The sequence below is a fragment of the Spermophilus citellus genome, assembly GCF_964194105.1.
Source record: "Spermophilus citellus genome assembly, chromosome: 2".
In the NCBI taxonomy this organism is placed as follows: Eukaryota; Metazoa; Chordata; class Mammalia; order Rodentia; family Sciuridae; genus Spermophilus; species Spermophilus citellus.
In genome coordinates, this window is record NC_138183.1 from 37,112,136 (window position 1) to 37,138,928 (window position 26,793).

Genomic DNA, 26,793 nt, shown 5'->3' on the forward strand with positions numbered 1-26,793 from the left:
CCGTAACTAGGGGAAGTGCCACTCAGCAACTCTTTCTTGGTTGACAATATTCTTCCCAGGAACAAACAAATGCCCCACAACTTATAATGAAAATGTCGTGGATATGCCTCAGTGGTAGGGTGCTCTCCTAGCATGTGTGAGAAGTCCTGGGTTCAATCCTAAGCACCAAAAAACAAACAAACAAAACACCCAAAAGGCTTCACGACTGTCTATGAACAATGCCAACAGTGACATCATGCCAAGCTCACTGACTCCTTGAGAGGTGAGGCTTGCCTCTGTTGGGGGCATGGAGGTCAGACCTCTCACCCCGTCTGCTCTGAGCAGTCACTCATCTAGCCTAGGCTAGGGGAGGCAGAAAGGGTGTTCACACTGAATATGGGGTGTAAACTTTAAAATAACCAGGAGAGAGAGCTGAGAAATGAAGTGAGGTTGTTTAAATAACTGGAGGTTAGGAATAAAGTTATGGAATCCAGGAGAAGGTGTTGTGGGGGTTCTACTCCCTGCTGGGAAATGGGTCCACATGGTACATTCAGGAAAAACGAGTTGTTTCCAAATTTATACTCTAGCAAGTAAAAACTGCAAGAAGACTCACATTGAAGCAAAAGCTGTTGGTGGACCTGCAATGGCACTTTGCCTTCCATACTTACCCTTCTGAACCCTGCCTTGGTTTGGGCAGCAGTGTACACAGTCCTTGGACTAAGCCAGACATGGCACGGCCATCCTATTCCCCTGGGCCAGGGACTGTTCTAGAGGTGGGAGTACAACTCAGTCCTGGCCACGGAGGTACAAGGAATAAATGTGGATGAATTTCTGAGAAATATTTTTCTTATATATAAAAGGCACTGTGCTTGGAGTTCTGTGGACTTGGTTTCATTATCCCGGTTTGTAGAAGACTGAACTCACTTTCACGCAGTGACCTCACTCTCTGAATTGTCTTCCTTCTGCACAACTCCTCTCCTGGGCCCCCAGGCCTTCCCTGTGCTAGCCCCTGGCACACTTACAGGGTACAGGTTCCCCAATGTCTCTCCCTGTAGTTCCACTTCTCTCTCATGGATCTCAAGTCTTCTGCTGGAGAGCCATCCAGGGTGGGCTCCACCTGCTCTGGTGCTGGGAAGCCATTCATAGTCTGTCCCAGAGGCAGCCTGGTGTCCATGGCAGCCAGAAATTGAAGAACATTATCCCCCCGACCTGTCCTGGGCTTCTTTCTCCTATCACCATTTTTGGAGTTCTCATTCATGATTATGCTACCAGAAACTTTAGATCTTTCTCCCCCTTGAGATATCCCCACAAACCCCCAAGGCCAAATCCCTTCGCAGCTCCCTAATTTTCTTTTCAGACCATGAAACTTCTACTGTTTTTCTAATAAAAAAATTTCCTCAGGTCTGGCCGTTGAACCACCTGATAAGGAAGGACCTCTGTGGTAGACTGTGTTATCCAAAATACTCATTGCTCTTGCCCACAACACACACAGACACTACGGGAAGATTTTACATCTCCATCCTTGGAATTCAGGAGCAGCCCTGTTCCTTTATTTAACCAGTAAAATGTAGGCAGGAATGACAGTGTCACTTCTGAGTAGACTTCAGAGTCAGCTTGTGTTCTGTGTCTCTTTTCTCCCTTTTGTGAGAACACTGGAATGGGTCCTGGAGTGAAGAGAGGGTTGAGAAGAGCTGCAGCTGACCCACAGTGGACAAGTAGTGAGAACAGCACAGAAGCTTCTGTGGTTGTAAGCCATTAAGGTTTCTGGGGACTTAGCCTAAGTTGATTGATATTACCTCTCAGGTCCTCATCAGTAGACCCTGCATTCCCATATTACAAAGTCTTCTCTGTCTCAGGATGTGCCCTGGAGCTGACACATCAGGCCCAGGGAAGTGGGAAGTAGAACTACCTTGTCTGTTCCCAGGTCTCAGAAGGCCTGAGCTCTCTCTGTCCTGAGGCCTAAAGCTGGGGTCTCTGGACCTGGCTCTGCTGCTATCTGTCCTTGGGCCATGCATGAGTCCATTTGTTCTAGCTACATTGCTGTCCCGGGACCCTTAGATTAGGATAATAACATGCCATGGCTTCTTATTCCAGAGTAAAGACATGGCTCACCCAAGGTGATCAATAGTTTCATTTTGAATGTACACATTATTTGGAAATACACATAATCATATAAAATTATTTTTATTAAAATAGAAAAGCTTTCTAGTATATTGCATTGAAGACATTTATACAGAAATGAGCAATTGCAACAAACATGCTACATCAGCATTGAGATATTCTGAAAACTTTAAGTGCCCACTTTTCAACAACATTTTGGTATAATAAGCATATGTTTCAGAGGGTACATATAATACTGAAAAAATACTTCATGTAAAAATCTAAGCTCAGGTGCATTCAAACAAGAAGTATTACATTGAATAGCTTATTTCAAACTGTGAAACACATTCAAAGAATCCAATTTCTGAGACAACATGCAAACATTTTAATACTCAGCTTGACATTTTTAAATATATAAACCACAATTCTTTATACTTCTATATATCAAAAAAGAAAGTCAGACAGAATATTTATCTACATTGTGCACATCACAAAGAGCAAATGTGTCTTCCTGAACGGAAAGTACTGGGTTAACACACATGATTGTCATTTTACAAATATGGCTATTCACCTTCTTCATAATAAAATAGAAAAATCATGTATTATTTACAAGAATTACTAATTATTTCACTTTTTGGCAATCATATAAGTAGCAGCAATTGGTTTAAAGATTGATGCTTAAAAACTCTAAATTTAATTCCATGAATACAGAAGAACATATATCTGGTTAATGTAAAAACTGCATGATGTGAGATGCTCTGATGAGATGTAAGTTATCTCTTTCACAAAAGTCAGGGGCACAAATTAGTGACTACTAATACTGTCACAACATTTAATTATATGAGAGTCATTTGGTCAGCTTGCTTTTGCTTAGCACAATAGATGGGGTCCCGAATTAAATTTCTGTAAATTAGCTTAAATCTATCTTATGATTTACATGATAATTTCAAAGCTCTATATTTCATACTAATAGCAGTGATTCTTCACTGGACTTCCCAGCTTCTAGAATAGGTATTTGTAAACAAAAACATACACAATGGCAACCTTCATACTTAAAGGAACTCTGAAATGAAGTTTCTGAGATATGAGCCTGACAGTGAAGTAAGTTCTCTTTCTAAAAAATGAGCATCTTATTTACCAGTGATGTTAAATCTGCTTTAGAGTGGGGACCCATCTACTGAGCAAAATATAAGTCATGAGGCAGTGATCCACCAGAGAGAGCATTCTCTTTCATTAGTATTTGAAAGAATGTATTTTAACATTTATAAAAACAATAAAAAACCCTCTAATATTGGCAGATTAAAAAAAATACTGTGTGGTGAAAAGAGGTGACATGTGCTTTTACTTGGCCATTATTCAACTACTGACCAGCAGTCCTGAATGAATGTCTTTCACAAGGTAGGAAAGTTGGGTCAAGGAACCCTTTGCACCTTTTGTGGGCAGTCAGTGATGTTTCCAGGGAAAGTGCAAGGCAAGGCCCAGGCTGAGGAGGAGGAGGAGGAGGAAGGAGTGGCAGGGAGGCCTGGCCCTGATGCTGGCTGAGGGCAGGCTGTTGGAGACCTGCACCTGGGAGATGATGAGGGCAGAGAGAGGGACGTGGGATGCCAGAGTGGGGCTGTCAGAGTTGATAAGGGATTCGATCTTCTCTGCTTCCTTATTGCAGGCTTCAATCTGCAAAGGGAAAATAAAATCCTTTCAATATCAAACCACAGATTCTGTGCAAAGGTCCAGTCAGGCAAAGTCCATAATCTCCAAAGAAGGGTGACCTCCAAGGGTGTTTGCTTTCTTTCTGCCCTTCTTAGCCCAAGCAACATTTTGTTTTAGTCTTTATTTATTACATAAATATAAGAGCATGAATGGAAATCGGAAAAGAAATGATCCATAATGCCACTGCCCTAATTAAAAGATTGTTTTCATTTTTCCATGATGCTTTTCACTGATTTTCCAAATTATTCAATGTAGTCATGAGAATGCACTTTTAACTCTTCTTTAAATGTGAGCTGAAAATAATTCAACTCAATGAGAATAATAATGATGATGGTTCACAATCTGCTGGCATTTGCCCCCATCACTGGAGCCCTCATTACTTTGATGCTAAAACTTCAGCTTATGTGAGTAAGGTTCCACACGCTTCTAGATTGTGAGGAAGAAAAACCAGGACCCATAAGACCAAATCTACATGGATCGTCCTCAACAGCAGAAGCGCATCCCTCAGGAGACTGGAGTCCATTTTGGCTTTGTCACTGCATGACCTGTGCCAGCCCCTTCCTCCCTGGGCTGCAGCTGCCTTGGTGCAATGGGTGGATTGGAATCTATGATTTCACAGACTCTGTCCATCTTTGCACACTCTGAATCACTGTACCTTGACTTCTCCCCTCCCCTGTCTCCTTTGAATTGCACTACTACTTGTGTACTAGGCCTCAGCCACCTAGAAAACATTCAGTCATTGGAGACTGCCTTGTTTTTCTCCTTCCTGCCCTTCCAAACTCCTCAGGCGCCTCCATTTCCTCACCCATGGTCCTTCCCTGATCCTGGTTTGTGCCTCCCCTCTCAAGTCCACCAAACTTGAAAGTGAAACGATGGCTGTACAATGTGTCTCAGCCCCACCTGCAAAGCTTTTGGATAATGATCGACAGGAATGATGAGGATCACAATTTCAGACTCGATGCTGAAGTATCCAAATACATCACACTGTGGGACAGACACGTGCATGCGGATTTTCTGAAGTATCTCCAGAACTGTTATTGGCTTTTTGTTTGTTACCTAGAAAGGGAAAACATTTCTATCACCTGAAAATAAGAATTCCCTAACACTGCCTGAGTCACTTGCTTTAGCTGCCAGCTGAGGAGACTCTTTGACCAAGGAACCCCCAGGTGCCAGGCCCCAAAAAGACTCTGCTGAACAAATCTTCAGAGTCCATTACAATTGGGTTTTTGTGGCCAAGATAAATATCAGAAGTGCTTTTTAAAAAAGTAACTGTTCTGAGTTAGAGTCTTCAGGCACATAAAGCCTTCCTGTAAAGATATTTTAACCAAAATGGGAAGAATTCTCTAGGAAGTAGCAAGTGTTGGCTACTACATTTCTGGAGTCATCTCCACAAAAAGGAGCAAAAAGAGATGGCGCACAAAACAGAAAGGGGCCAAACTATCCAGGGAAGGTGGTGGGTTCTGGAAAGTCTCTAGGAGGAAGGGGTGCTGGTGTGAAGGGAGGTGACCTTAAAACCATCTAGGTATCTTGACCTGGGTATTTTGAGCCCCTACCAAGCTCATTGTGCCAGTGGGGGACCTTTTCTAAGAAAGACTTAGTTGACCAATGTGCATGGTTGGGTGTGGAGGGAAGAGGCACAGGTTGGGAGGCAGCCAGTCTGGGCATAAACCCTCATTCCAGTAATTATTAGCTGAACAACCCTAGGAAAGTCTCTCTCTCTCTTTTTTTTTAAATATATTTATTTTTTAGTTTTCAGCAGACACAACATCTTTGTTTGTATGTGGTGCTGAGGATCGAACCCAGGCCGCACATATGCCAGGCGAGCGTATTATGGCTTGAGCCACGTCCCCAGCCCAGAAAGTCTCTTTTTTGAGGATAGTTTCTTCATCTATAAATGGGGACAATAAACTCTATTCTTGAGAGATTTAGCAATAAGTTTGCAATAGTACCTGATACCTAAAGCAATTTACCTTAGCAATAGTGTCCAGTTTTTCTTTGTCAAATAAAACTCTTAACATTCCAGCACATAATGGGCAACAAGCACCTGTAATAGAAACCATTTTGCATGAATTCAGAATTAAAATTTCAAATTTAAAAAAATGGTTCGTGAAGTGACCAACACTTCATTCTGGGCTCCAGCTATGCTTCCTGATGACTGCTGTGTTCCCCAACCAACTTGAGGTCTTATAACTTGTTTAAAAAATTGACTGCTTACAACAGTCTGTATGAAACCAGACTTTTCTGATTATATGCAACTAAACCAATTAAATCAGATACTAAGGTCCATCTAAGATAATAATTCTCTTCTGATTTCTCAATTTCAAATGTCTGTGTACATCAAAACTGCTTTGATTATTCCTCTCTTAATTACTGATTCTTTGTTCACTAACTTTATGATAAGTAAACACTATGCATTTAAACTAGTAACCCTAATTTTATAACAAAATACAACAGATGTTTATGTTTTAGTGTTTGGTATAAGATTTCACTTGAGAAAAGCTGCCTATTATTTTGAAATCACTGGACTAGATAGATGATCTCTAAGGTAACACATAACTTTTAAGGTTAACCCAGTGTGATGTGTCTAAAAAGCCTATGAGTTTCTTCCTAATTTTTGAAAAAATTTAATCAGTCAAATATCTTCTCAGTGGCTCACTATCTAGAGGCAGATAAGTAAGTTTTCTCAATTGTACCCTGCCCACCCCAAACGTTGCCAGCCTACCGGGTGGGATGATGGGTTTGCACCCAGTTGCAGAGAGCGAAGGACACTTCACTGCAGCACACTCGGCGACAGAACTATACTCTGAGAGGACCCCAACAGCCTGGCAGGGCCCATAGTAATCCACTGCCACACGATCTGAGTAGGCAGCACACATGCTGCTATAGGTCTCACCGTTGTGCCCACAGATGGGCTCTGTGGCTCTGCAGAAGGGCTGAGGGCAAACGAATCACATTTAGCCTGGAAATCTATGGTGCACTTTTCCTAACCAAGAGTACCAAGTCTATTTTCAGGGAGGAAGAGACATAGATGTAAATTGCAAGGGCTCTCTTAAACTCTTGAGATGGGCTAAGTGGGGGTGGGGAAGCAATAAGGTTGTCTGAAGATGAACTGAAAAGATTGTTTTTCTTAGCCTCTCTGTTATGTGCTCATTCCATGTGAACTGATTGAAGACAAAAATATCCACCTCTACTACCTCCTCCCCTCTGCCCAGACTTTTCTTACTATTCAGGAAGATGTTTGAAGAAAATAAGATCAGTCATGGAAATGCAGAGGCTTCATTATTCATGCTGAGTACGAAGAAGGAGAGGAGTGGAGAGATCAGTGGGGCAGACAGAATTTGGACCCATCAATTAGGTTAGGAATATATCACAAAAGTAAATCATAGCCAAGAAGAGGGAACAAATAGAAAGAGAAGATTAGGAATTAAGAGTAGATACTTTCAAGGGCTGGGCATATCGCTCAGTTGATAGAGTGCTTGCCTCGCATGCACAAGGCCCTGGGTTCAATCCCTAGCACCACAAAAAAAAAAAAAAAAAAAAAAAAAAAAAAAGAGTAGGTGCTTTTGAGCTGGGTAGGGTTGTGCATGCCTATAATCCCAGCAGCTGGGGAGGCTGAAGTAGGAGGATCTTGAGTTCAAAGCCAGCCTCAGCAAAAGCCAGGCACTAAGCAATTCAGTGAAACCCTGTCTCTAAAATAAAAAATACAAAAAATGCCTTGGGATGTGGCTCAGTGGTCAAGTGCCCCTGAGTTCAATACCTAGTACTCCCCCCAGTACCCGCCCCATCCAAAAAAAAAAAAAAAAAGAGTTATACTGTTGATACTAATGGAGCACAAGCTTTGTTAGAAAACCAACCTAGTAGACAAGGTGAAGGAACTTTTCTAATGATGAGGACCAGGGACTAAAAAGCAATCAGGGTAGGGCATTCTGGGCCCCAAGATGAGAATCTCCAGAAGGTGGGTCAGCATAAAAACAGTGGTGCATGTGAGAAACCTCAATGTGCTTGCCTAGGGGTTATTTATTTAAGATGAATGCAGACTCCACAGCCCTAGCAGATTGAGAGATTAGCTAATGTACAATGTTGTAGTGAAATTTTCAATAACTTTTCAGTACCACAGGAGATAGGGCTATGGTGGGAACCGTGCGAAATTCTTTTTTTTTAATTATTTTTTTTTTTAGTTGTAGATGGACACAATACCTTTATTTTATTTATTTATTTTTATGTGGTGCTAAGGATGGAACCCAGAGCTTATACTTTTGAGGCAAGCCTTCTGCCACTGAGCCACAATCCCAGCCCAGGAAAGCTCTTTTGTTTGTTGTTTTAACTCATACTCCTCCAGATTTGTTTTCTATTGGGTGAACCACAGAACTATGGAAGTGAAAATGATGGCGACCATGCTGGGGTGTAAAACTTGAAACTCTTTTCCTAGGAGCAGGCTGCAAGAAGCCATGCTCTGTGTTTGCTTATACATTAGCCAGCCTTCCAGAATTATAAGAAAGAGCTGGTCTTTTTTAGTGGAGGACTGGGTTCTCTAGTTTCAACAGTATTCACAGAAGACCCTCAGGTGGTCTTATTGCTGACTCATCTATCAAAGATCATAAACCAATTCTACGTCCAGTGCACTTCGGTTTATCAGCCAAACAATTACCTGGCATGGGCCTCTGTAAGACAGGCTTTTTCCTCTTTGGTATAAAATGCAAAGATTATTGTGTTCCATGTGGTCTGTGTCACAAACAGGATCACGGACTTGGTCACAGGCAAGCTGTCTTGGCACACACTCATATTGACTACATCCAAATTTATCAAAAGTTGTCAGGCAGACTTGTGGTTTGGATACGCATCTGAAAAACAAGAATGTAACACCATGAGCCAGATGTAGTGGGGGATTGTGGTGGGCCAGAAAAACCCTGGACAAAGCATAGGGAGCTAAGGAGAAAGTAAGAGATAAATCAAAACAGCTCCATCCCCCAAGGAGCTTATGTAGAGTGTGACAGTCAAGCAAGCAGAGAAAGTAGGCTATGAAGTAGAAAATGACACATGAGCCAGGCACAATGGCACACACCTGTAATCCCAGCTGCTTGGGAATCTGAGGCAGGAGGATCGCAAGTTCAAAGCCAGCCTCAGCAACTTAGTGAGGCCCTCAGCAGCTAAGCAAGACCTTGTCTCAGAATAAAAAATAAAAACAGGGCTGGGATGTAGCTCAGTGGTTAAGCACCTCTTGGTTCAATCCCTGGTACCAATAGTACCAAAAAAGAAAAGAAAGGAAATGACACATGAACTTCTCCTGGGAATGAGACACTGAGTGGAGAGCACAGGGAAAGCATCAGGGAGGGGGTGTTCTAGATGGAACCAGGTAGGCAAGGAAGGTCACCCCCAGGCTGAGGGAGCAGCCATGAACACAAGGGTGACACTTGAGGATGGAGTGCTGGGGAAGTGGCAGATGACCCCCAGGGCAGGAGCCAAGGATGTAAGCATGGGACAGAAGTGCTGTGATATGAGGCCAGCAGCTGGGTTGCAGTCTGACACTGGAGGCCTCACAGTCAATAACAAATACTGGGTGCTTTGTCAGCTTGGCTAACGTGAGTCTGTCTTACAGAAAGGCTTCACTCTGTCCTAAAAAATTCAGGTCTGTGCCTATAAGACTGAGTGCTTGAAGCTGGTTAGTTGCAACCAGTGAGAGAATGCCACCAAAGCAGGTCCTTTCTGGCCAGGGCGTTTCATTCTCATTCCTGACTCCTTAAGAGGGGTTAGGATGATAGCTTATTCTTCTCTAGACTTTTTCTGCTTTCCCAATTTTTGTAAGGGGTATACATGATTTTTTTTATATGACAATAAGACCCATGAAAATGGATATTTGAAATAATAAGATATGCAAATATTAGTAAAATAAAAGGAGGGGAACATAGTAGCAAGTGTTATTTTATCTCGAAGGAGATTTTTTTACAGAAATTACCATCACCACCATATTTGGTTGTCTTTTGAACTGGTTTTATGGAAATTTAAGATTAAAAAAAATTTTTTTTTTTTTGGTACTGGGGATTTATCTCAGGGATGCTTTACCACTGAGTTACATCACTAGTCCTTTTTAGTTTTTATTACTTTTATTTTTAATTTATTTTTATTTTTTGGTGCCAGAGATTGAATCCAGGTGTGCTAAACCATTAAGCCACATTCCCAACCCTTCTTGTATTTTGAGACAGGATCATGCTAAACTGCTGAGGTGGACTATCCTCCTGCCTCAGCCTCCCGAGCCACTGGGATTTCAGGCATGCACCACTGTGCCTAGCCTTTTTATTGTTTATTTGGAGACAGGGTTTCACTAAGTTGTTGAGGGCCTCGATTAGTTGCTGAGGCTGCCCTCAAACGTGTGATCCTCCTGTTTCAGCCTCCTGAATTGTTGGGATTATAGGTGTGCATCACTGTGCCTGGCTAAGAGGTTTGAAAAGGAAAAATGGAAGAGAATATTTATGTTAATATCCATTAACATGGAAGGCATGATAGCTAAGAGTATTAGGAGACATTTGGTAATGTGGGTAGGAGAAACCTGACTACTTTGAATATATAAAAACAAGAGGGGGCTGGGGTTGTGGCTCAGTGGTAGAGCACTTGCCTAGCATGTGGGAGCCACTGGGTTGAAATCTCAGCACCATATATAAATAAGTAAAATAAAGGTCCATTGACAACTAAAAAAAATAAAAATAAAAATAAAATCACTAAAGAAAAACAACAAAAACAAAAAACACAAGAGGATCATAGGAATAGGCTGAGAATCTGGGGAACAAATGAAAGTAAAATGATCAGGGTGAGGATGGCCTGTCTTGGTTGTTGTTTTGTCCTAATTTTTAGAAATAAATGCCAGCTGCCTTAGTAGATACTTTACAAGTGAGTATAATCTTTTGTTTTCTAAATATTTTGTTTTGAACAGAAAACACAAGTCCACAATAAATCTGAAAAATACAAAATGACACACAGTGAAAAATTAGTCTTCCTCTTATTCTTGTGACCCAGCCATCTAGATCCCTTTCCCAGAGGCAACCACTCTGAGCTATTTCTTATGTATTCTTTGAGAGACATTTTATGGAAGTATGAGATTTACATTTGCTAATCCAAAGGACATAAAACCAGGATTGGGCCAAGCTGCTCTCAGGAGAAGACGTGGCAGTTCTCTCCCAACCCCATCTTGTGTGAGAGGATTTGTTTCTATACATGTTATCAACCTTTTTGTCTTTGCCAATCTGATAAATGGAAAATGGTACACATTCGTAGTTTAAATTTAATTTACATTTTTCTTAATATGAGAAGGGCTAGTAAGCATTAATAGATAGGCCAGATAAGTTCTTCAAATTCATTTAATTTTCTTCTAGGGCATAAATCTAGATTACATTTCCCAGTTGTCTCTGAGAAGTTGGCTTTGTTCAAGTGAGAGCTCTAGATAATGGAACATGGCTGGAATAGTGATGAGGTCATTTGTAGACCTGTACCAAAAAATCCTCACTCTTTCCATACTACACCAGGTTTCCAGGATGAAGAAATATTTGCTTATTTTCCACAAAATCTTTCATGAGGAAAGGACTGTGGCACCAGTATGTTGACTGTTCAGGTCTCAGAAGGAAGCAATTTACAAGTCACTCAGACACTTGCCCTCGTGGCCATCACATGCAGAAATCTATCAAGGCCAGGTTTACTGTCTTCTGAGCTCAGTGAGGAGACTGTAGAGAAGGGAGCCCGAAACCAAATAATTTCAAATAATACTAAGTTCCTGAGACTTCTTATGTCCAAACCCTAAAAGGAGGCATATAAATAGAACAAAGTCTCCCTTGATGATCAGGCATAAATAGCTGGTAACAAAAGTACATCCATTTCTCTTGTTTCCTCAGCTACCTTCCTCATCTTACTTTCTGTTTCAGTCTTAGAATTGCTAAAGCTCCCAGCAGACACCACAATACCTCCTCATCTCCAATAATTACAACTCCAGCTCCTGTTGTTGCCTGCCTTCACCCACACCAGCTTTCCTCTCCTATAAACTGGCCTGCATTTTTCTGTTCATTTTCATAGATTCAGCTGAGCAACATATAATCCAGAGGCTTTCCCAGATTCTGGGCTCCAATCACACTGCCAACTAGCTGTACTCTCTTTCCCTCCACACTCCACACTCTTTGGGTCAGAGATCACTTTTTCACTTTTGTATTTCACCGATGCTTTGTAAGTGCTGGTCTTTGGTTAAAAAAAAAATGGCCATTTGACTTACCTTTGGTTTTTTGGGCAGGGATTAGAATTACATGGGTCTTTTGAGATGCACGATCCAAACTCAAACTGATGGTCCTGGAGACCCACACAGCGAGCAATGCAGGCACTGGGGTAAGTGCGTCCATTCTGCCCACACACAGGGACAAACTGATCTGCACAGTTACAGGGCAGACCTGAGGGAGGAAACAGTCTCAGAAATATGTATGTGTTTTCTCTCCTTCCCCTCATCTGTCCTTGTGAAGGCAAGCCATTAACAATCATGTGGAGGACTCATGTTAAAACAAAATTATAAATTAAATCAGAAAAAAAAAAGCAAATAAAAAAAACAGAACTTCCCTGCAATCACTGACAGGGTTTTAAAGAGAGTAAGGCTCTGAAAGAGTACAGGTAGGAAGAATAAAGCATGGATCTCCTGATCTGGCATATAAAATTTGGAATTAGGATGTTTAAAGTCTGGCTTGGGGGATTTCTTGAATATTAAAGGGTAATTCCAAAAATAAGACAGAGAGGGCTGTCAGCTTTACCTGTAGGTTCCTTCCACTTGTCTCCTTGGGAAGGAGGAAGAAAAGAAGGTGACTCGGGAAATTATTGTAATTTTGAGACAAATTTTTATGAATGTCTCTTTCTGAGTCATGTTTGGATTGGATCACTGAGTCATAAGAAATGTGATAGAGTTTGGGGCCAACAGAATTCCCTGCTAGCTAAAGAGTCATTGGCATATGCTGGGGGATGTGGCTCAGCAATACAGTGCTTATCTGGCATGTGTGAGACCCTGGGTTGATTCCCAGTACTGCCAAAAAAAAAAAAAAAAAAGAGTAATTGGCTTAATTTATCCCAGGATAGTAGGGGCCACACACTGTAAGAGAATAAAGGTCTTATTAGCTATAAAGTTAATTTGAGAAAGAAATTTAGATGTTAAAAATAAATGCATGTGGGGCTGGGATATAGCTCAGTTGGTTGAGTGCCTACCTTGCATGCACAAGGCCCTGGTTCAATTCCCAGCACCACACAGACATGTGCGCGCGCGCACGCGCGCACACACACACACACACACACACACACAAAATGCATGCGGGGGTGGGGGGGGGCTGGGGTTGTGGCTCAGTGGTAGAGTGCTGCCTAGTGTGGGTGAGGCATTGGGTTTGATCCTCAGCACCACATAAAAAGAAATAAATAAAAGTAAAGGTATTGTGTGCACCTACAATTTAAAAAAAATTAAAAAATAAATGCATACATGAATCAATGAATAAATAAAAAGTCATACTTGAAAATATTTAGTTCACTTTTTAATCCTCATTCCTGTATGGTTTCTCTAAGCAGAATGAATTGTCTCATCAGAGCAGAGCAGAGCAGACATAAGATAAGAGTAAAAGGCAATGAAAATAATAATACAGCAGTGAAGGCTGGTACTCATCAGGGTAAAGAGAGGATGGGGTGGAGTCAGTTCTACTTCTATTTCCCCATCATTCTGCTGTTCACTTCTTAGCTCTGGTCTCCTTTTTGTTTCTGATGGGCTGGAGGCACAGATCCTAACTCTGTTTTCCCTCTGCCTAATCTCATCTCCAGGAAAAGAAGAATCAAGTTGCCACTGCAGTGGCATAAAATGGTGATAAGGGCCACTAATAGTACCTCTGTACTTAGAACTGAAGGTATTTCAGATCTGGAAGAAAGCAGATCCCAAGAGACATCAGTGGATTGTGCTGCTGCTGTTGGTAACTGCAACATAAGAGGAGAAAAACCTTCCGCCTTACCAGGCTTTGCAACTACTAGAGCTGGTATGAACATACAAACGAAGGCAAGTAGTATTATTCTAGGATGTTATTATTGTTGGGAGCCTAAATGAACTAGTAAACTAAGGAAGGTTAAAAATGAAAGTGGTGAGAAACAAACTTAGAAAATACATGGACACTTCAGACAGGCATGGTAGGATCTAGAATCCGTGCCTCCAGACATGGTAGGAGTAAATGGAGTATTTTACCAGCTAGAAAAAGTTCCATTTAACTGAAAACACCTCATTCATTGGCCCTGTTCTTTTTGACTCCTGGAATCCCAGAATTTTAGTGGCAGAAGGACCCTAAGAAATCATTTAATTTAATGCCTTCAATTCATACAAACTAAAACTGAGACCCAGAGGGAAAGTGTCTTACCTTCAGGTTCTATATTGATTTTATTCCTTTGCAGTTAAAGCAAGACCAGAGAGGCTGCCTTGAAGGGAAAATGGGTGTAAAGGAATGATGGTTTCCTGAGGGTGCCATCTAAGTGCCCACAGTTACCTGTGAAGGTGCGACGGTCATCTTCTGAACTGTGCTCACTGAGGCAAAGGCGGGTGGAACACACCAAATTACCAGCAAAACAAGAACAGACATTGCAGTCAATATTAAAGGTTGTTCCGTGACCTGAGAGAAAGAAAACATCAAACTATATTACATATTAAGAAACAGGGCACAAATTAAAATTTTAAGAGTTCAAAAAAATTTAAATGGGAATTCTTGAAAGATGACTTTCAAATATACAAACTAAGGACTTATATCTGAGATGTTTATATTTTCATATTTACCTCCTACCATATTCTTTCAAGCCCTATTTTGCTGGTCCCACCTTGCTCCTCCCTATTTCCTTTTCCTCCTTATTTTCTTAGAATGTTTTTGGCTGCCCCTCTGCCTGATTGCTCTTCTCTTCCTTTGGAACTTCATTCATCTCTCCAAAGTCAGATCTGGTGTCATCTTTAGATTGAAGACCCTCTTGATGCCCTGAAAGAATTGATTAACTCCTGGAAGAGCAATGCAACTTTCTGTGACTCAAATTCTCTTCCATCTTACCATATAAAATAAGCAGGATCTCACCCTCAGACTAGTTTTAGCTCCACAAGGCACTAGTATTTTCTTTTGTACAGAACAGGCACTTAATCAGTGAATGTTTATAGAAGGAATAAACTCATTTGTTTACAGATACCTCCTATAATACAAGGTACCTACCTTCACATTTTAGCCAAATAGAATATGGACTAAAAAACAAATACCTGATTTGCTCTAGAATTGAAATTTTTGAGCTCTTTTTAGCTAAGATCATTCTTCTTTCCAAAAATATTTCACACAGAAGAGTAAATCAAAAGCATATAAAAGCTGAACTACTCTGAAGAATAGGAGTAGGGGTGGGATAGCAAAGTGAGCAGGTGGGAAGGGAACATATTTTAAAAGTGGGATTTCTTTACTAATTTTTTTTTTTTTTTTTTTTTTGCAGTACTTCAGATTAAACCCAGGGCCTTGAGCACACTAGGCAAGCGCTCTACCACTAAGCTATACCCCCTGCCCCTTTTCTATGGTTTTTCAAGTTATATATTGACAGGAACAGTTGTTAAGGCTGTAAGTAAAAAATAGTTAAGGGAGCAGTGGGAAAACAAGATCTTAAGGTTTTTAGGGAAGGTGATCAAAAGGTGGGACTTTTTTTTGCTTGATTATTTGGTACCGAGTATTTAACCCAGGGGTGTTTAACCACGGAATCATATCCCCAGCCCTTTTTTATTATTTATTTTTGAGAAAGGGTCTTGCTAAGGTGCTAAGGGCTTTGCAAAGTTGCTGAGGCTGGCCTGAACTTGCATCCCTTCTGCCTCAGTCTCCCAAGTAGCTGGGATTATAGGCATGTACTATCATTCTTTGCAGAATGGTACATTTTAATGTGTTTTGTTCCAAACCCCTAATCAACATTGCTTTGCCTCCCAATTTTTTTTCCCCATAATGTCAGAATGAGAGTTTCACTTAAGGTGAAGTGGGGATGAAGTCGGGGAATGGATGAGGAAGGGGAGGGAGGGTACCTGTGTCCTGGCCTGTGAAGGGCGAGTCCTTTGCAATCAAATAAGCATAAAGCTGAATTCTGTCTTGTTCACTTACTAGCTGAGACACTCTTTGAGCACTGATTTCCTTATCTATGAAGTAGGGATAATAATAATTCCTAGAAGAGGATTAAGATAGTATAAGGCAAGACTTAGCATCAAGTCTTAGCATCAGCTAGGTATGATGGCCAATGCCTGTAATCCCAGAGGCTCGGGAGGCTAAGGAGGAGGATTGTGAGTTCAAAAACAGTCTCAGTGATTTAGCAAGGCTCTAAGCAACTTGGCAAGACCCCATCTCTAAATAAAATATAAGAAAGGGCTGGGGGATGTACTAGTTAAGTACCCCTGGGTTCAATCTCGGTACCAAAAAAAAAAAAAAAAAAAGACAGCATCATGCTTATAATTTGTAGTATGATTATACTTCAATCAAGTATTAATTATTATTAACCATCACTCTTTGTGTATGTGTGTGTGTGTGTGTGTGTCCACATGAGTGCGCGTATGGTACAGGTGATTGAACCCAGGACCTCATGCACCCTAAGCAAGTTCTCTACCACTAAGCTACATTAGTCCTTTCCTGAAGGGGCTTCTAAGAGGCTTCCTTAGAAGTTTTAGGGCTCCATATTATTTAAAAAATACTGCCCTGTAGTATCAGATGTGTAGATGTGACTCTCTGGTAAGAATCCATTCAACATTCTTCCTATAAAGATATCTAAAGATGGGCTGGAGTTGTGACTCAGTGGTAAAGCGCTTGCCTCTCACGCGCAAGGCCGTGGTTTCAATCCTCAGCACCATATAAAAATGAATAAATAAGTAAAGATATTGTGTTCATCTACAACTAAAAAATATACTAAAATTAAAAAAGATATCTAAAGACAACTAATCTCATATTAAAAACAACAAATATCATTCAAGACTCACTTTTTCTTTTTCCTCCAACAATACAAGATTTCTGCAGATCAATACAATGCATCTCCATGCAGTTTTCTAAGAGTCCACTCTGTCCACATGAACAGATTTTATAACATCCAACTTCCCCTGCAGATGATGGCACCTGGATTAGTGTTCCTTGACGGACAATAAAATCAGAAGCTTCTCCCAATTTGCAACCTGTTAAAAAAAATGGTAATGGTAATGTTCTATGATGTTGTTTTATGACTTTTATGACATTAGATACACTTGACAGAAATCTTAAAGGTTCTGTGTAGCTATTAAAGATTATGTAGGGGCTGGGGATGTGGCTCAAGCGGTAGCGCGCTCGCCTGGCATGCGTGCGGCCCGGGTTCGATCCTCAGCACCACATACAAACAATGATGTTGTGTCCGCCGAAAACTAAAAAATAAATATTAAAAGATTCTCTCTCTCTCCTCTCTCACTCTATCTTTAAAAAAATAAATAAATAAAGATTATGTAGGCCTGGGATATAATTTAGGGGTATAGTATGTGTCTCTACTTTTATAGATAAGTTACACAGAAAAGTAAAAATGGTGCAGCCAATATGGAAAGCAGTATGGAGATTCCTTGGAAAACTTGAAATGGAACCACAATTTGACCCAGCTATCCCACTCCTCGGTCTACACCCCAAGGATAGGACTTAAAAACAGCATACTACAGAGACACAGCCACATCAATGTTTATTGCAGCACAATTCACAATAGCTAAATAGTGGAACCAACCTAGATGCCTGTAGATAAATGGAATAAGAAATTGTGGTATGTATATACAATGGAATATTACTCAGCAATAAAAAAGAATAAAATCATGATATTTGTAGATAAATGGATGGAGCTGGAGAATACAATGCTAAGTGAAGTTAGCCAATCCCCCAAAATCAAATGCCAAATGTTTTCTCTGATATAAGGAGGCTGATTCATAGTGGGGATGGGAGGGGAAGCATGGAAGGAATAGACAAACTCTAGATGGGGCAAAGGAAAGAAAGGGGAAGGGAGGGGTGTAAAAAAGATGGTGGAATGAGATGGACATCATTACCCTAAGTACATACATGAAGATATCATTATGAAAGGACATCATATATGAATGGACATCATTACCCTAAGTACATATATGAAGACATGAATATACTTTGTATACAACCAGAGATATGAAAAAATATGCTCTTATATGTATAATATGAATTGTAATACATTCTGCTGTCATATATAACAAATTGGAATAAAAAAGAGAAAAGTCAAATGAACAATATTGTACAAGAAATTTAATACATTCTGTAAAGTCTTGACTTTGCTGTCATTATACAAACTCTTCCTACTTTACTTGACCATTACCATCAATATCTGCTTCCCTGATAATTTCAACAGCCTCTTCATCTGTTAACTTCTCTCCACAGTTTGTCATCACATGGCGAGGCTTTGTTGCACTAATATAGCCACTGTTATCCTTACCAAACACACGAAATGCTGCTTTAATTTCTTTTTCACTACCTGTGTCTTTCATTTTCTTGCCATCATTGTCAGAAATTCAGAAGTCAATCGTGCCATTACCATCAGCATCTACTTCATTGATCATGTCTTATTATTCTGTTTCTGTAGGATTCTGCCCAAGAGACCTCATTGTATTTCCCAATTCTTTTGTTGTTATAATTCCATCACTATCCTTGTCAATTAGTGAAAAAGTTTCTTTGAATTCTTCAAACTGCTCTAGAGTCAGTCGGTCAGCCATACTGTGATTGCTACAGGTTTCTGAGACATGAACACAACCACTTGGCTCACTCGCTCTACTCAGACTAATCAAAAGGAACACTTCTACAATTTTTTCAAGACAGGGAGGGTCTTGCTAAATTGCTGAGGTTGGCCTTAAATTTGCAATCCTTCTGCCTCAGCCTCCCAATAAGGTTAATCATATATATCTTTATTTAACTAATTAATTTATTTTTATGGGGTGCTGAGGATCTAACCCAGGGCCTTACACTTGCTAGGTGAGCGCTCTACTGCTGAGCCACAACCCCAGCCCCAAGGTTAACCTTTATGATGATAATTATTACATCCTATTGAATATAATATTTTTCCACATACTAAGGAAAGAAAAGAAAAAAACATGAACATTTGTCAAACATTACAACATGGAAGAGAAAGTACAAAGAGCTAACCCAAACTTCTCTTTTATAGTCAAGAACCTTATAATTCATTATGAGATGAAGTTTTCAGTTGATACTATTAGTTCACAATATAAATGATAACCAAAAGTTTACATGTGTTGTCTCTCTCTCTCTCTCTTTTTTTTTTTGCTTATACAGAAAATACATGTTTACTGGGAAAACTAAACATTATAGAAAAACATAACTTAAAAAATAAAATGTCCCTTGTAGCCTTCCAAAGACAACCCCTATAAATACCAGAAAAACCCCGAAGAAACACTAGAGCAATCTATTCATGCTCATCCCACACCCACACCTACCTACCTCTTACCTTGAACACAAGAGTATGGAAGGCAGGGATCTCCAGATTGGCACCCTTTTCTGTTCACTTCACAGAGCTCATTGGCTGGACAAGGATTTGGGTTACAGGGATGAGTCACTTCTTCTATGATGTTACCTAAAGTACTTGGCCCTAAAAAAAAAAAAAAAAAAAAAAAAAAAAAACCAAAACCAAAACCAAAAACCCCCCAAACAGATCAGTTTAACCAACTTGAAAGAATAACAGAAGTCTGTAAATTATCTGAGTTAATTATGGCTAAAATAAATGAAGGGTTCATGGGCATAAAGCAAGGCTGGATTCTAATAAGCTATTAAAATAGATTTTCTCATCATTTATGAATTTAGCATAAAACTTATGTGTTTGTTTATTGGGTACCTACAATATACTACGCAAGATTCTGGGCACTAAAGATATAGTGATGAACAAATAGACAAGTCTCTGACATAGAGTTTATATCTGGTAGATAAAATATACTTTATTTATTTTTGTGGTGCTTGGGATAATGTATGCTAGGCAAGTACTCTACTACAGAGTTACAGCCAGTCAATAAACATGTTGTGTAAATAAAAGATAAACTCAGAAAATAATAAGTAGTAAGTAATGTTAGGGCTACAAAGTGATAAGTATATTTTGTAAAAGGTGGCAAAATAGGTGCTCATGTTTATTTGTTTATTTATTTTGGTACTAGGGATTGAACTGAGAGGTGCTTTATCACTAACCTACATTCTCAGTTCTACTTAATGTTTAGTTTGAGATAGGTCTTGCTAAATTGCCTTGACTGGAGATCCTCCTGCTCAGCCTCTTGAGGTGCTTCTGTTTAAGAGGAATAATTTAGTATGTTTTATCATAAATAGCCATCTACTATGGTAATATGAATCCCATACCATGATTATATTAAACTTCTGAAATAATTAGCAAGGAAGAGTCTCATTTAAGATAAACTGTGATATCTGAAATTTAAGAAAAAAGCATTTCTTTAATTTTTCTCCTACTGAAATAGTTCCTACTGGATTGCTGTAATAGTCTAGGATTGTGAATATATTAGATTTGCTTACTTAGCCAGGTGTGGTGGCGCACGCCTGTAATCCCAGTGGCTTTGGAGGCTGAGGCAGGAGGATCGTGAGTTCAAAGCCAGGCTTAGCAAAAACAAGGCACTCAGCAACATAGTGACACCCTGACTCTAAATAAAATATAAAATAGGGCTGGGGATGTGGCTCAGTGGCTGATGCCCCTGAGTTCAATCATCAGTACCAAAAAAAAAAAAAAAAAAAAAAAAAAAGAAAGAAAGAAAAAAAAAGAAAGAAAAAGAAAAAAGATTTGCTTACTTAATTTTAGATTAGATTCAGACCCCAAGACTTATAGAGGTACAAGGGCTCTTGGAGTTCATTTCATCTAGTCCAGCCATTCCATTCTATACATAAGGAATTAGGCTTGAAGAAGTGATCTGCTCAGACCAAGAGAGGCCTACATTCTTGTTTAATGCATTTTTTTCCCTTGGCTATACTGGTCATAACGATTAGAGGATATAGTTTGTTGGTCTTAATAAAATGTGACAATTACTGCTAACTACAAATTCAGCATCCATTTATCTCTCCTTTTTACTAACAGATCTCCAATTTTACTTAGGGTAGCAATAGGCCAATAGCTAAAAAGATAATCTTTCCCTGTTTTCCATACAACTAGGGGTGGCCAATGAGAAGTTGTTTGCTTTCCCTCTTCTCTGGAACTAGAGTGTAGTGGCTAGGATTCCAATAGCCATGTTGTGATAATAAATTACATGAAATAACCTTGATGACTGAAGCCAAGTACTACAGTTAGTAGAGAAAGATAAAAGGAGCCTGGATTCCTGATGATGGAGCCACCCAAACAGTCCCAGAATATTGTTTTTGAGTTTTCTTTTACTTCTATCTATTCTGTTATTTGCAGTTGAATTTAATCCTATCTGACACAGGAAAAGAAACCAAGTAGGTGCTTCGCTGTGTTCCAGCCAGCTCACAGCCCTGATGCCCCCTGGTGGCAGCCTAAACAACTCCCTTTTCCTAACTACTGAGGATGTAGGAGTTCTGTTCTACTGGTTATTCCCTGGTCTCCAACACATCTTCACACTGTTGCCAACAAGCTCAGCTCAGAATTCTTCAATGAGATACCAATTTACTTGGCAGGAGTATTTGGCAGAGAGAAGTTGAAACAGTGAGAGAAGTGCCATTTTCCTATACAAATCTGACTATCATTCTTTATTGTGTGGGTGGCTGGCTGAGGTACACTGATACTCTGATGACAAAAAGCTGAATACTCTCTAGGGGAAATTCTACTTTCTGTACATCACAGTGGAAGGAGATAATAATGATATCAGAGAAGTCTATCCCCCGATTCACAGCTTAGAATTTCTGATGAATAACAATTCATACTTGCTTAGATTGATATAACATCACTTCTTACAAAACTTAAGATGACAATGCTTTCCTGGGTTAAAAAGGCGAAGCAACTAAGAGTCTGTAATTGAGATAGTATCATTTAAACACATGTTCTCAATATATAAATGCTCATCTAAAATAGCAAGGACAGAGATCAAGAGAGAAGTAGTTGAAATCTAAAAACAAACAAAAACAGTACTTACTGAGGTACGTATCTAAAGGTATACAATTCTCCAGGTCATCTGTAGGTGATAGAAGCTCACAAATACTTTCAGCTGTGTGGTCTTCAGGGAATTTGTTCTGATCTCCACATTTTTTGAGAATCTCCACACAATCAGATCTTGAAAAGAAAAATACATCCAAATTTAGGAATCTGAGGCTCAAAGAAGGGATCTGCTCAAACTCACAGAAGCCTACATTCTAGTTTAATGTGTGGGTTTTTTGTCTTTTTTCTTTTTTGATACACTGGTCACAAAATTTAAGGGATATAGTTTGTTGGCTTGACAGAATAATTACTACCAACAAGGAACCTCAAATTATCTGGTCAAAATTACTTCCTTTTCTAAAATTTTCCAGAAAGTGAGTTTTTATTACTTGACAATGTTCATCCAAATTGGTTAGGGGTGAATATACAAAAAAGGAATCATGGTGAACTGACAGCTGAATAGTATTCAAAACATCCCTTGCTTTCGCTAATCTAAAATCAAAAGCCTTGCTCAAATGTCAATACTTACACTTATTGTTCCTGCTATCAATGTGGCTTTTCACCATCTTTGAAAGGAAATGAAATTAGGCTTGTCTCTTTTGACCTTTGCAAAATCATATATCATTACTGTCAGGACATTATCTTGCTTATTCACTTCCTTTTTCCTTATTTTCCATCTTTTTTCTTTTATTAAAATCTTTTAAATTATCAGCATTGAGGTGTTTGGCTTATAACAGCTACAGAGTCCATTATGTTAAAACTTTCTGAGTTTTGAATAAGGATTTGACTTCTATTAAGTTTTCTGTGCTAAGAGTCTATATATTTCCCATTTGTTGCTTTTTGCTTTTCACCCAATAGCTATACCTCAGTACCTCCCCTTTTCAGGTCATCCTCAAGTCATATCAGAAATAGTTCTAGGCTTTGTTTAAGACTGAAATAATCTGAAATGAGTCATCAAGTACCCAGCAGCCAGTTTTTGGGTCACACACCAAAATCTTAGGGACTAAATATTAATTTGGTTTTCAAAAAGCTTTTGGAAAAGCTTTTGGAAAAAAATTCTAGCTGATATGGATTACTATGTAGTCAAATACTTTTGGTTTTACCCACCATCATGGTTCCCATCTTTACCTTAGATTTCCTAAGCAAATCATTCAAAAATGTTTCCTGGGAACAGGTCCTAATGACTGTATTCACTAGCTCTTTTACTCATGAAACATTTATGGATACCTATGTGTGTTAGGATTATGCTAATACCTAAAAATAGAAAAGGAGCAAAGAGGATAAAAGAAAAATGGCATAAATTAAAATAAGTTCCTTAAGGAGAGCAAAGTCTAGCAGAATATAAGATGAGCATACAAATTAAAATATGAAAATAGAATTGTGCATTGAAAAGGATTTAGTAAATGTTTCTTGAACTAAGTTCTATAAGAAAGTACACTTACAGGCCTACAGGGATTTGTAATAAGGATGAATTACTATCAGCTGGGGAAATCTGGGAAGACTCCACAGGAATGTCTGGTATTTGAGAGGAACCAAGAAGGGCAGGCAGTAGGCAAGTGCAAATGGTGCTGGGAAGGAAACAGTATTTCAAGCAGAGGGAGAAAAAGTGGGAAAGCATTTGACATGCGGGGAGTAATAGGCACAGGGAAGGATGGGAGAGATTGTTATGGAGGGACTGAATCCAAACTGGAGAGTCAGGATAATGAAAGAAACTTACTTGCAAATAATACTTCCCCGAGATTTACTATGACAAGGTTTAATCTGCAGTGAACAAGCTATCGCTTTCCACATTTCTGGCTGGCACTTTTTAATATCAAGAACAGGTATGTTGATAAATGGCATCTTTATGCTTCCTTTTTCCCACAGCTTCATGTCATTCATAGCTCCTTGATCTGACTGAGCATTACAACTCCTGAAAAGTTCTGTTGGCCTAAAAAACGAAACCAAAACCAAAAATTGCCAGAAGGAAATCAAAGGCAATGAGTAAAATCCTGACATACTAACGTATCAGGAAAATCTGACTTTTTTTTTTTTTTTTTTTTTTTTTGCACAGATGAAGATGGAACCCAGGGCCTTTTATATAGTAGGCAAGGGCTCTTCTACTAAGCAACACCCCAGAAAGAAGAAAGCACATAAAACTCAACAAGGGATATCAGCCTGGCATGTATATGAAGATTCAGCGTTGACACCAGTGTTGAGAAAGTGATTGCATGTTTTCTTTTTAACATATTTTCATGAGGCAGTTTTAAAACTTTAAAATGCTCTGGATAGGACTAACATCCCCAGACCACCTTATTTCTTTCATTTCATAAAACAAAAGAGTCCGAGTTTTAAAAATTGAGGTATAATTTAAAAAATAAAACACACACATCTTACAGGTTTGATTTAATTTGACAAATGTGAACAACCACATTGATACATCTACACCAGTAAAAGAATATTTCTATTGTGTTATTAAGTTCTCTCAGGTCACCCCAGAGGCTAGACTTTTCATATTTTATCATCATAGATTAATTTTGCCAGTTCTAGAATTTCATATAAATGGAATCATATTGCATGTTTTCTTTTGGGTCTGGGGTCTTCGGCCAAATATAATCTTTTTGAGATTGATCCATATTGTTGCATATACCAGTATTTCATTTCTTCTTATTTTTGAATAGTATTTCATTGATAAATATATATCATTTTGCTTTTATTCTAATGGTTTTCAAACTTTGATCGCAAGACCCATTTACCTTCTTAAAATTATTGGGTTCTCAAAAAGCTTTTATGTGGGTTGAAACCATCAATATTTTATAACATTAGAAATGAAAATGAGATTTAAAAGTGATTATTAATTCAGTTAAGTTATAATAAACCTATTACATGTTAATGTAAGCATTACTTTCATGAGAAATAACTACATTTTCCAAAATTAAACAAAAATCATGAAAATAAGATTATTCTATAGTTTTGTACTCATGTCTGGCTTGATAGAGAATAGCTCGGTTTTCATATCCAATTCTGCATTCAGTCTGTTGCTCATATATCACATTTCACCCTCTGGAAAATTCTTCTGTTCACTCTTGTGAGAATATAAGAGACAGAGGCAAATAACAACCAGTGTTGTTATAAAAACACTTTTGATCTTAAAATAAAAACCCTGAAGGGGCTTGGAGACCACAGACAATGCTTTGAGACCATCCTATTATCTATTCATAGAAATTAAGGTTAATTCTAGTTTTCATGCCTAGGGATACCACTGTTGAGTCAAGGGTAGATATAACTTCCAAATACCATGCTATTTTCAAAAAGTGGCAATACCATTTTATACACTCATCAGCAATGTATGAGAGACTGTTTTTATTGGGTTTTACTTGTGTTTTCATTTAATTGCTGGACATCTTTTGTGCTGTCTAGCCCTTTGCTTTAAAAAAAGTGGATTTTAAGAGTTCTTTATATATTATAGATACAAGTCCTTCATCAGTTACATATAGTACAAATATTTTCTTCCAGGTTGTGGTTTACCCTTTCATTTTTTTCCCCCTTTTCCTTCCTTCCTCCCTCCTTTCCTCTTACCCTTCCTTCCTTTCTTGTCTGAGGGATGCTTTACCACTGAGCTACATCCCCAATACTGTTTTGTATTTTATTTTGAGACAGGATCTCACTAAATTGCTAAGGCAGACCTTGAACTTGTGATCCTCCTACCTCATCTTCTGGAGTAGCTGGGGTTAAAGGCATGTGCCACTGCACCTGGTCACTCTCATTTTTATAATTGTGTTTTTTGATGAGTAACAGAATTTAATTTAAAATAATATTTTATCGAGGTATAATTTATATATAAATAATGCATAGATTTTGAGGATTTAGTTCAATAATGTTTGAAAACTCATGTAATCAAAACCCCAAACAAGAAATAGAATATTTCCATTACCCTATGAAGTACCTTTATGCCCTCCTCTGGTCAATTCCCCCTTCCACCAAAGGTGATGATTTTCTGATCTTTATCCCTATAGATTATTTTGATTACTCTTAGACCTCATATTTATGGAATAATCAAGAATCTATTTTGAGCCAGGTGCACATGCCTGTAATCCCAGAGGCTAAGGAAACTGAAATAGGAGGGTTATAAATTCAATACCAGCCTTAACAACTTAGTGAGATCCTGTTTCAAAATAAAATACAAAGGTTGTTGGGGCTGTTGCTCAGTGGTAGAGTGCCCCTGAGTTTTCATTCCCATTAATGCAGGGGAGCCAAAAAATGAATTTTATTTCTGGCTTCTTTTGCTCAACATAAGTTTCACCCACGCTTTTGGGTGTATTGGTAGTTTGGCTTTTTTTCTTGCTGTATACCATTCCACTGTTTGAAACATACAGTATGTTGTTTCTCAATCTTTTGATGTTCTGGATCCCCCTCCCAATTTTGGGCTATTATGAAAAACGCTACTACATACATCTTTTTGAACACACATTTTCACATCTCTTGAGTAAATTCTTCAGAATGGAATTGTTGGGTCACAGATTTAACTTTTAGGAAACCGAGAGATAGTTTGCTAAAGTGTTTAACCATACATTTTGCTTCATGTGTTAGCCAATTTTTTAATTGTGGCCACTGTATTGGGTTGAGGAGCATCTCATTTAAGTTTTAATTAACATATTGCTAGGAAGAATAATAAACCTTTCATGTACTTAAATGTCCATTTCTTCTTCTTTTTTTGTGGTGCTGGGTATTAAACCCAGGACCTTGCACAGGCTAGCCAAACACTCTATTACTGAGCTATACCCCAGTCCTAACAACTCTTATGGCAAAAACTCTATGGTGTTCAAAATGATGTTTTTTAAAAATGTTTTATTTGTTCTTTTTAGTTATACATGACAGTCGAATCCATTTTGATATAAT

General features: G+C 38.9%; 1 protein-coding gene, 1 long non-coding RNA gene and 1 pseudogene across 8 annotated transcripts in view; 1 reads left to right on the plus strand and 2 right to left on the minus strand.

The window, feature by feature from the left end:
• LOC308637472 overlaps positions 1-14,294 on the plus strand; it is a 31,605-nt gene extending 17,311 nt beyond the window's left edge. The window contains exons 2-3 of the long non-coding RNA XR_014019621.1: positions 12,053-12,144; positions 13,600-14,294. This is a non-coding gene — a long non-coding RNA (uncharacterized lncRNA). The remainder of the gene's footprint in view (positions 1-12,052; positions 12,145-13,599) is intronic.
• RECK (reversion inducing cysteine rich protein with kazal motifs) overlaps positions 2,148-26,793 on the minus strand; it is a 79,503-nt gene continuing 54,857 nt past the window's right edge. For 3 of the 6 annotated variants that reach the window (XM_081273648.1, XM_081273643.1, XM_081273644.1), the window contains 11 exons: positions 23,633-23,845; positions 21,914-22,050; positions 19,288-19,428; positions 16,784-16,972; positions 14,307-14,429; positions 12,035-12,206; positions 8,435-8,627; positions 6,509-6,719; positions 5,757-5,830; positions 4,687-4,842; positions 2,148-3,750 (listed from right to left, as the gene is read on the minus strand). In XM_081273648.1, coding sequence (XP_081129774.1) covers positions 3,523-3,750; positions 4,687-4,842; positions 5,757-5,830; positions 6,509-6,719; positions 8,435-8,627; positions 12,035-12,206; positions 14,307-14,429; positions 16,784-16,972; positions 19,288-19,428; positions 21,914-22,050; positions 23,633-23,845 — 1,837 coding nt within the window. In that variant the 3' untranslated portion in view covers positions 2,148-3,522. Of the gene's footprint in view, positions 3,751-4,686; positions 4,843-5,756; positions 5,831-6,508; positions 6,720-8,434; positions 8,628-12,034; positions 12,207-14,306; positions 14,430-16,783; positions 16,973-19,280; positions 19,429-19,488; positions 20,477-21,913; positions 22,051-23,632; positions 23,846-26,793 lie in introns of those variants that run through there. The other 3 variants (XM_081273645.1, XM_081273646.1, XM_081273647.1) reach the window with 3 other exon arrangements.
• LOC308642918 (calmodulin-alpha-like) lies at positions 17,010-19,128 on the minus strand (annotated as a pseudogene). The gene has a single exon. The product of its transcript is annotated as a calmodulin-alpha-like (transcript).